Source organism: Vigna radiata, chromosome 9 (assembly GCF_000741045.1).
Source record: "Vigna radiata var. radiata cultivar VC1973A chromosome 9, Vradiata_ver6, whole genome shotgun sequence".
Taxonomy (NCBI): Eukaryota; Viridiplantae; Streptophyta; class Magnoliopsida; order Fabales; family Fabaceae; genus Vigna; species Vigna radiata.
This window is the reverse complement of record NC_028359.1, coordinates 1,432,112-1,442,692: the sequence shown is the minus strand read 5'-3', so window position 1 is coordinate 1,442,692 and position 10,581 is coordinate 1,432,112. Positions and strand designations below refer to the sequence as shown.

At 29.9% G+C, this 10,581-nt stretch overlaps 1 protein-coding gene across 1 annotated transcript; it reads left to right on the top strand.

Annotated features, from left to right (window-relative positions):
- Window positions 1-2,668: 2,668 nt before the first annotated feature.
- On the top strand, window positions 2,669-5,836 carry LOC106773568 (inositol oxygenase 1). The gene is made up of 11 exons (XM_014660264.2): window positions 2,669-2,847; window positions 3,072-3,174; window positions 3,882-3,966; window positions 4,140-4,344; window positions 4,450-4,509; window positions 4,631-4,683; window positions 4,778-4,900; window positions 5,015-5,084; window positions 5,187-5,265; window positions 5,446-5,527; window positions 5,622-5,836. The coding sequence occupies exons 1-11, from the start codon at window positions 2,814-2,816 to the stop codon at window positions 5,646-5,648; spliced, it is 921 nt and encodes a 306-aa protein (XP_014515750.1). The 5' UTR covers window positions 2,669-2,813; the 3' UTR covers window positions 5,649-5,836.
- The last annotated feature ends 4,745 nt before the right edge of the window (window positions 5,837-10,581 follow it).

Here is a 10,581-nt window from a genome sequence, read left to right as displayed (position 1 = left end):
TAATAAATTAAATATTTTATTCATGTTATTTGAGTCAAACATGTCGGTGAATTAAAACATAATATAATTTTAAAAATTATAGATATGATATGTAAAAAAAAAAACACACATATATATAAACATTTTTCTAGAAATTTAGAACAAAATTTTACCATTTATTAAGTAATTTGAAAAGAAAAAAATTCAAATTTGAGTAATGTAAATGCTCCATTAATGAGACATGTAAATGCTCCATTATTGTAGAGAGAAAGAGAAAATTTGTTAAGAATAATGGAGAAGTGTACAGTACTTTTGGAATAAAAAAAAAATAGTGAAAAGATGTAAAATATTTTTGAAATAAATTAAAATAGTGGGGAGGTACAGGTCCCACTTAGAGAAATGCAATAATCAATCCCCATAATCTACATAACATCTAATTGATATTGGAAAATAAAAGAAAAAGTTAGATAATTTAGTGCAATAAATGACTTTTAAATATAAATTAGAATTATATTAAATTTTAAATTGAGAATTATAAAAATATATATAAAAAAGTAAAATATTGTAATAAAATATGAAGTTTTATATTTTTTAATGTTTCATTTTTTTATTTTTAAAATTTTTATTATTTGTCCTAGCCTTTTGCAGTGACTGGCAGATTTTTTTAATTTGTGGTGCAGAGAGTGGATAATACCATGTATTTTTCTCAGATATTAATTTTGAGTTGTGCTGTCGATGGTGACTTTTGATAATAAAAAAACACACCATAGTTTTCTTTTATATTATTATAATTAATTCTTATAATATGAATATTTGTTACTTTATTTTGCAAGTTGGTGTGTTTTGTTAATTCTTAGTAACTTTTGATAATAAAAAAACACACCATGATTTTCTTTTATATTATGAGATTTTATATGTTTTATTAAAAGAGTTAAATATGTTTTTAGTCCCTATATTTTTGGACGATTTTGGTTTTAGTTCATTTTCAAACTAAGGTACAATTTAGTCCTTCAATTTTAGAAAACTCTGGGTTTAGTCCTTTTAATCAATTTTTTTTTAACTTTATTTGTTGTTTCAAACGCATTGAAGCAAAAATGTGTCAAACAGTGTAAACAATCCAAATACTATAATAAAACGTGTTTGAAACAGCAAATAAAGCTAAAATAATTTAGTAAAAAAGACTAAAACCAGAGTTTTCTAATGTTGAAGGACTAAATTATACCTTAGTTTGAAAATGGACTAAAATCAAAATCATCCAAAAGTATAGGGACTAAAAACATATTTAACCTTTATTAAAATTATCAAATAATAAAAATATAATATAATACATAAAAATGACACAAATATTGTTAAAAATTGTAATAATTTATCATCCAATTCAATCAAAATAATAAAATAAACTTATTATCTTACAATAACAATAATATCTTTTTTATTAATTACAAAATTTTACAACTTTTAACATAGAAACAAATAAATAATATGACTAAATACATAGTTTACATTATTCAATTAATAAAGAAGTTAAACAATATCTTAATAAAAAATATAAAATATTTAAATATTTAATGTAAAATTTAATTAAAATATTTATTTTATATTTGTATCAGACAGAAAATAAGTGTTACTTACTGTATTACTGATACCTGACTTAAAATATCATTAGGTAATAAATCATTAGTTTTATTTTTGTCATTATTTTCATGGTTACTTTTAAAAAAATTAATAAAGTATTAATTTTTTATTTGGTTTTTATTGACTAACATTGTTCAGGAGATCATTTCATCACATGATGACAATAACATTACTATATCCAAATGACACACAAAAAATTATTATTTTATCATTACATTTTATTTATATTAAATATCATATTTTTTTAAAATAAAAAGTGTCAAACATTTTTTTTCATAATTTTATCAATTTAAATTTTGATTATGCAGGAACGTGTAAGGCTCTCAAACGCATTGTAATGCGTGTTGGGTTCCGTGAAGAACACGTGTCAAATACTGAGGGCAGAAAGAAACGAACGGTGCTGAAAAATGGCGACGGTGGAGGAACTTGTTATGCATAAAACATCTTATAAAAACAACACGTGTGGTACAAACTTGACTAGATGCCACGTCACTGGACCCCACTTTTTGGAGATATTATTGATCCACCTCATGCTGACTCACTTTGACGATAAACAATCCATGTGGGCCCACAAAATACTCTGACATTTGATTTCACAAATTTATAAAAGAAAAAATAAAATTACGTGCAGTAACAATAAATAATAAAAGAATATCAATTTTCAATAAGTATATTTCTTACATGGAATTTAAACTTGTTAAAAATGATAGATTAATTTAATCAGCTAGTAATATTTATAAACCTGAACAAATTTTTACACAAATTTTATATTCATTATTTTACTTTTCAATCTTTCTCTTATTTTATAATATTAATTTTTTAATTAAATAGGTAAGTGACATTAAAAATAATAATGAAATTGACCCAGGTGTCAGATGGTTGTTTGTGTCTGTTTTAAAATAAAAGAAATTTTGTTGTTGTAAAAATAGTAGCTGTTTAGGTTAAAATTAGGGTTAGAAGTTGATAAAGATGTTTGTATGTCCTGAAAATGGAAAACCAGAAATATGAAAAGGAAAAGCTAAGATTTTCAGGAAAGGACCTGGGATCTCCAAATTCTCAGGGAAGGACTCTCCGGCCAGTTATAAATACTTTCAACCTTTCCACAATCATGACAACACACCTCAGATTTCTTTTCTTCTATTGCATTTTCTTACATTTCTCTCTTTCTCTGTCACTCTCTTCCAACTCTTCCATTCAACATGACCATCCTCATCCAACAACCTGACCACCTGGGTAATTGATTTTGTAATTTTCTATGTTATTAGCAAATTATATTGTAGTGTAATCGAAGAAGAAGAAAAAAAGGGTTTTTTTTTTTGCATTTATTTTTCCATGAAAATTGTACCTTTGTGACAGTAACAGTACAAAATCTGTCTTTTTTGGACATGATGCACCATTTTTGATTTGGAAGAGGAAAAAAAACGTGGTATTCAGTTAATAGGTTTTTAAAATTGCAGGAGTTGAAGTTGATGCAAAGACTGAACCACTAAATGAGAGAGAACTGATGTTGGACGGTGGATTTCTGATACCACAGACCAATTCATTTGGGCAAATATTTAGGTTTCAATCTCCATAACCTATTCACACCCATTAATAATTTTCTCCAGTTTTATATTTATATATAAAGACAAAGACACTTTTTCCATGATCCTGTATCTTAAATAATAAAAAGGAAAAAGAAAAGAAGAGATTTTGATTATTCCTTCAAATCCATGACTTTTTCTTGTACTTTCTTTCCTTCTCATTTTCTTTAAGGATTTTAACCCTTTCTCTGTTCTGTTTTCCTTGAGATTGAAAAAGCTTTTTACCTTGCAATCTGGTTGTAGGAATTCATCTATTTTCTTTTTGGGTCAACTGAATTCATTCTTATTGTCGACAAAATCAGTATTTTTTTTTTGTGGGGTCGAAGAAAATCCTTTATGGGCTTGAATTGTCATTGAAATTTGGGCCTGGCCCATTGGGGTTTCAGTTCTCCTTCATGAAAAAGTGATTCATACACATTATATACATACAAATATACATAGAGAGAGAAAGAATAATATATCATGACTGGGTTCTTCAAACCTTTTCTATGTAAAAAGCAACGAACCTAAACTATTAGAGCTTTCAGTATCTTTCCACATATCAAACAAGATAGCACTTGTCATTTCACTTGCCAATTAAAATTAAGGATTAAAGAGTTATTAGATCCTTTGCTTCTGAATGTTCACACTTTAAAACGGTGCTACAATTATTATGTCATGAATAACAATATATTGTAAACACAGGACCTATAATGATGTTGAAAGTGCTAGGCATGAAGGAGTGGAGAATTTCTACAGAAAAAACCACACCTACCAATCACTTGATTTTGTAAGCATCTACCAGAAAATTTGCATTTACTGTGTCCTGCCCTCGTATCTCAAATCATGTTTCATACAGAAAAAGGAGAGATTACACACAGTTGCCACAGTTTGAGTCTGCATACTTTAAAAATGATTAAGGGTGAAATATGGTATTGATTTGAACATTGTATTCATACATAGGTGAAGAAAATGAGACAGGAGTATGCAAAATTGAACAAGGTAGAGATGAGCATATGGGAATGTTGTGAACTTCTGAATGAAGTGGTGGATGAGAGTGACCCTGACTTGGATGAACCTCAGATTGAGCACTTGCTGCAGACAGCAGAAGCTATAAGAAAGGATTACCCAGATGAAGATTGGTTGCACTTAACAGGCCTTATCCATGGTAGCTTCTGCATTCTAATTACCCTTTAATGCAATTTTCAACATCCTTTCTATTTTTGGTTTAACATGGAACATGGGAAATTATTTGAAGAGTTTCTCAATGCAGATCTTGGCAAGGTGCTGAATTTACCTACTTTTGGAGGTCTTCCTCAATGGGCTGTAGTAGGTAAGTGTGGTGTTTATATAGATTGAAACCTACAGAGTTAAAACATCATATCTTACATGTTTTCTATGCAGTTTCTGGTTAAAATATTCACTAATGTTGAACATTTACTGTGCTCATACAGGGGACACATTCCCAGTAGGTTGCAGATTTGATGAATCAATTGTCCACCACAAGGTAAATTTATTTATCAGATAATATCCCTTTTGCGGTGGAAAACAAACTTTTTTCAGAAATCAAACACCTGACACGTGTTGCATTCCCACTTCAGTATTTTAAGGAAAATCCAGACTACAACAATCCATCATACAACACTAAACATGGGATTTACTCAGAAAAATGTGGACTTGACAATGTGATGATGTCATGGGGACATGATGATTACATGTATTTAGTAAGTCCTATGAAAGCCAAGTTCATTTTTTTCTTTTGCTTTGTTATGTAGGATTATTGAATGCAATTGTTTCATAAATTTTGAAGGCAATGTCTGATTTTGTTGTTTTCTAAGGTGGCAAAGGAGAATAACACCACACTGCCCTCTGCTGCTTTGTTCATTATAAGATACCATTCATTCTATGGTAATTTAGTTTAGAAGCAAAAGTTTCTAACTGATTGTAAGTTCATAACCTGTCAAACTGTACTATTTGCAATCTTATTCGAACCAATGATTTGTTTTGCAGCATTACACAGAGAAGAAGCCTATATGCATTTGATGAATGATGAGGATGTTGAGAATCTAAAATGGCTCCACATTTTCAAGTAAGATCACATTTTATATATATATATATATATATATATATATATATATATATATATATATATATATATATATATATATATATATATATATATATATATATCAATGAAATGTCTTAATTGCTCAAGGATTTCTTGATTTCTTTTCTCTAACTTGATCAATCTGCATACAATATTCTGCAGCAAATATGACCTTTACAGCAAGAGTAAAACTCGAATTGATGTTGAAAAGGTCAAACCATACTATCTTTCACTGATCGAAAAGGTTACTACTTTGGAAACTCCCATGTCTTCTTTTGTGGCAGCTGAAAAAATTTTCATCTGGGTTATACTAAATTGTCTTAACTTGTTTGGTGCAGTACTTCCCTGCAAAGCTGAAGTGGTGAAAAGTTCATTGGAACCATGAAAAAGGCCATAATTTATGATGATAGCCAAACAGTTTCTTATGTAGTTGAGGAAATAATAAGCTAGAAAGTTGTAGCAGTGTTAATCAATTTATATGCTTTTGTGCTAAAAGATATTCTTCTATGAAATAATGTTTGCAGCTGGAGTGCTATCTGAAATATTTTTCACTGTTTTTGTTTTTTCTTTCCCTTAACTATGGATTTGTCACGAGATGTGAAGCTATAATCTTTAACCGAGGTTAATAATTCAACGAATCCTTAAAAGATGTTACACAAATAAGATCAGTTTATATTATATAAATAAATATAATATTTATATAAATATAATATTTAAGTTAAATTTAAAATTTAATTTTTAATGATTAGTATCATTTGAAATTTATTTTAACAAAATTTCTTTATTAAACTAAGGATGTCACTAAACTGATTGATGTTCTATAAATTAACTAATTTATAATATTATATATTTGTTTATAAGTAGTTTTTCATTATAATCTTGAATAATTAAAATAAAATATTAATAAACATTATCTTTTCGTGCAATAAATATAATTATATTGAAAACCAAGAGTGTAGTTAACAAATACAGTAAATGAAAGGTACTTTTCTAGTGATATATATAAAGTAGATTGTTATCTTATGAACACTAAATATTAAAATAATTATAACAGCAAACTATCTTATCTAATCTTTTAGCATTTTATTTTATGATATCTAATTGGTGGTTAGAAAGATCAAGTCATAATGAGTAGTACTGCCATGTCACGTGGTCAATAGTGTAGCAATAAAAGCGAGTTACTATTTCAATTTCTTTGTTGTTCACAAAATTTTAATTTTTGTTATTTTTTTTTCTCAAATTAAAAACTGATATATTCAACACAATATATTGTGTTTGGTCTTTTTTTTTGGTGAGAATTTTTTAGATTGTGATATTAATAAAAAGTTTTTTTTTCTATTAAACTGATTAATATATGATGAGATAATGGTCTAATACTATAGGTTTAGTAAACAATAATTTTGATTAAAATAAGTTTTAGATAGTTTTAATACCATTTTAAAAAGCATACTTTAATTCCAACACAATTCTATATGACTGATTTAAAAAATTAAACTTATACAGATTTGGTGCTTCAGAAAAGGTGGAGTTGGTTTTCAAACGCAATTGTGTGATAAAAAACAGATTTTGAAAATCGAAGTGTTTTATATTATCAGTGTTAATTATAATTTAGATATTATTATACCAGTGAGTTAATTTATGCAAATTTATACAATTGATATTTTTTTAATATACGAAGAATTATAAGATTTTTGTATGTATATATGTAATATACTATTATTTAAAATATACATCAAAATTATTTTTTAAACTTTTTTATATAGTATTTGAGCTAGACACTAGCATCCTCTACAATACAATAACCCATGCTTCTTTATTTCATTGAGTATTTCTGATAGTTCCTTCCGATAAAAATCAATTGAAGAAACATGATTATAGGACTTTCGCTACTATTCACTCACCCCTAAACGACTTGATGGCACTAACTATGTTGAGTGGTCGTTGAACGCACAAAATAAACTTAGAGGCATAAAACTTTGGGTTACATCTTTGGAACAAAGGTCGCATCGAAAAACAAGAAATCTGATGAATATGAAGTATGGAAAGATGAAAACTACTTAGTCAAGTATTGGCTTCTGGACTCCATGACGAAAGAAAACATATCCCCCTTTATTCGCTTAGCTACGACAAAGGACATCTAAGACACTATGTAGCAAACATACTCAGTCAATCGAGATGTGTCTCGATCATATCAATTATATCGTAAGGTAATCTCTACTCAGAAAAATGAAAGATCTATTATTACATATTTTGGTAAATTGCAAAGATTATGGTTAGAGTATGATACTATCACGAATTGTACCATGGAATGTCCTAAAGATGTTGAAAAGTATAACAATATGATAGAGCAAAGCATGTGGAGATTGACAGACATTTCATCAAAGAGAAGCTTGAAACTGAAATAATTTCCTTTCCCAATGTAAGATCATAATTGTAGTTGGTTAATGTTCTCACCAAAGGAGTGTCAAGTAGAGTGTTTAATGAGTCTCTATTCAAATTGGGAATGTGTTATATCCATGCACCAACTTGAGTGGGGTGTTAAGATATATCAAATATACTATCAACAAATATTAGGCAATCAAATATTGTGTTAGTTGTAATTTAGGCATTATTACAGTTGTGAGGTAATTTGTGCGGATTTGAATATTTCTGATGTCTCCTTCTAATAAAAATCAATCAGAGAAACATGATTCTGGTACTTTTTCTACTACCCAAATGCACAAATCGCTCATCCCTGAACGACTTGACAATACCAACTATGTTAAGTGGTCATTATACGCACTAAACAAGATCAGAATTGCAATTGACAGATGTTCTCACGAAAGAAGTGTCAAACAGAGTGTCTAACAAGTCTCTATTCAAGTTGGGAATGTGTGATATTCATTCACCAACTTGAGTGAGAGTGTTAAGATATGTCAAATATTCTATTAACAAATATTAGGCAATTAAATATTGTGTTAGTTGTAATTTAGGTATTATTATAATTGTGAGGTAATTTGTGTGAATTTATGCAGTTGTCATTCCTTTAGTGGATGAGGAATTATAGGACCCTTGTTTATGGAGGTTTTTCTTTTTCGTTTGAACCTAATACTTGATCAAAAGTGGGAGCTTAACCATTAAATAAAATAAAGGCAAAGCATTTTCTTGAAAGACATATAAGAAGCAATGAAACAAAGGGTCATGTTTTGATGGAATATTAATGGTGGGTCCTTTGTAAGTGAAAGAAAGGGAGGCAAGAAACCTTGAGTGCATCAAAGGCTTAAAAGAGGAGGAGGCAGAGAGGATTGTGGGGAGTTCAACGATAGTGTGAAGGTGATTGAAGAGGTCTTTCTTGCAAGGAAGAATAAAAATTTGCATTTAATTTTTGTTTTAGTGGTGGGACCCACTAATTTGAAATTTGAAGACACTACGTGAATGTAATTGCGTGGTCTTAGTGGTAGGAAAGGGAGGAACAAAACCTATAATGCATCAGAGGAGAAAACGAGGAGGAGCCAGAGAGGATCATGTGGAATTCAATGACAATGTGAAGCTGATTGAATAATTTTTTCGTGCAAGGAAGAAGAAAAAATTGCATTTATTTTTTGTGCTAGTGGCGGGACCTTCTGATTTGGAATTTGAAGGCACTACGTGAATGTAATTGCATGCTTTGAATTGGATTGTGGGGCCATGAGGATTTTAAAATGTGTCATTTATATTAGGTTGTCTCATTAGTACACGTAGGGCCACTGGTTCTTTTTGGAGGTCTTTCTGTTTTGTTTGAACCTGATATGGTCAAAAGTGGGACCTTAACCATTAAATAAATTAAAGGCAATGCATTTGTCAAGAAAGACATATGAGAAACGTGTAACACCCCTAATGGAATGCGAAGTGTAAAAGTAAAGTACAAATTGTATGACACGTTCTCGTCCAATTTTTTTTTTAACGCTGAAGTAAATCATAAACATATCATATGTTCATATACCACATTAAAACAAATCTCAATTGTCTTTTACAACACCAACATCAAACAAACTTAAATAAACACTTTAGATTAAGGCTTAATTGCTTAATTGTTCCACAAATCAAGGGTTAATGTGAAGTTCGTCCCCTCTTTTAAAAAAGGCTCAATTTCGTCCTCATTTTGTATAATTGCACCAATCAAAAAGTCTGCATTTTTTTCTCTTTCCTCTACTCCTCCTACAATGTGCCTAAAAATAACTAGCACACTTCACCTGCTCCTAAAAGTTAAATGTTTGGCCTTCTGGACTTTTTTAATAAATGATTTTTTTGGGCTTGTGGGTTTTTTTGGCCATAATCCATGTGGGCTAGGGCCAAGTACTATGACGTGGGCTTATTTTATAGGTCTAATTAGAAGCAATGAAACAAAGGGTCACGTTTTGATGGAGTATTATGGGTGGGTCCTTTGCGAGTGAAAGGAAAGGAAAGTAAAAAACCTAGGGTGCATAAAAGGATGAAAAAAGGAGAACGGAGAGATGATTCTATGGAGTTTAGCGGCAATGTAAAGGTGATTGGAGAACTCTTTCGTGCAAGGAAGAATTAAAAAATGCATTTATTTTTTATGTTAGTAGCGGGGCCAACTTATTTGAAATTTGAAGGCACTACGTGAATGTAATTGCATGCTTTTAATTGGAGTGTGGGACGAGGAGGATTTTAAAATGTGTGATTTACATTAGGTTGCCTCATTAGTACACGTAGGACCACACGTTCTTTATGGAGGTTTTTCTTTTTCATTTGAACCTGATAGTTGGTCAAAAGTAAGACCTTAACCATTAAATAAAATAAAGACAATGCATTTATCAGGAAAGATATATCAGAAGCAATGAAACAAAGGGTCACATTTTGATGGAATTTTAGAGGTGGGTTCTTTACGGGTGAAGGAAAAGGAGCTAAAAAACCTAGGGTGCATCAAAGGCTTAAAAGAGGAGGAGGCAGAGATGATAATGTGGAGTTCAGCAATAGTGCGGAGGTGATTGGATAGCTCTTTCATGCAAGGAAGAAAAAAAATTGCTTTAATCCTTAAAGCATTACAAGGGTGACATCACATAAAAATACTTAAAAAAACATTTGGTTACTTAAATCACATCTCAAAGTTAACATCAGTGACTCCACCATCACATTGATGAGAACAAACATAGTGAGGGTGCTCAACCTTCATGAAATTGGCATAAAGAGACATGGTTTGCATATGGACCATTACTGAAAACCAATGAATGACATCTTAAACATCTTATTAGTGGCTAAGAAAACAAACTCAGAAGCTCCTTCCTGAATAAATTGGAAAGGGATGTGGTACCACAA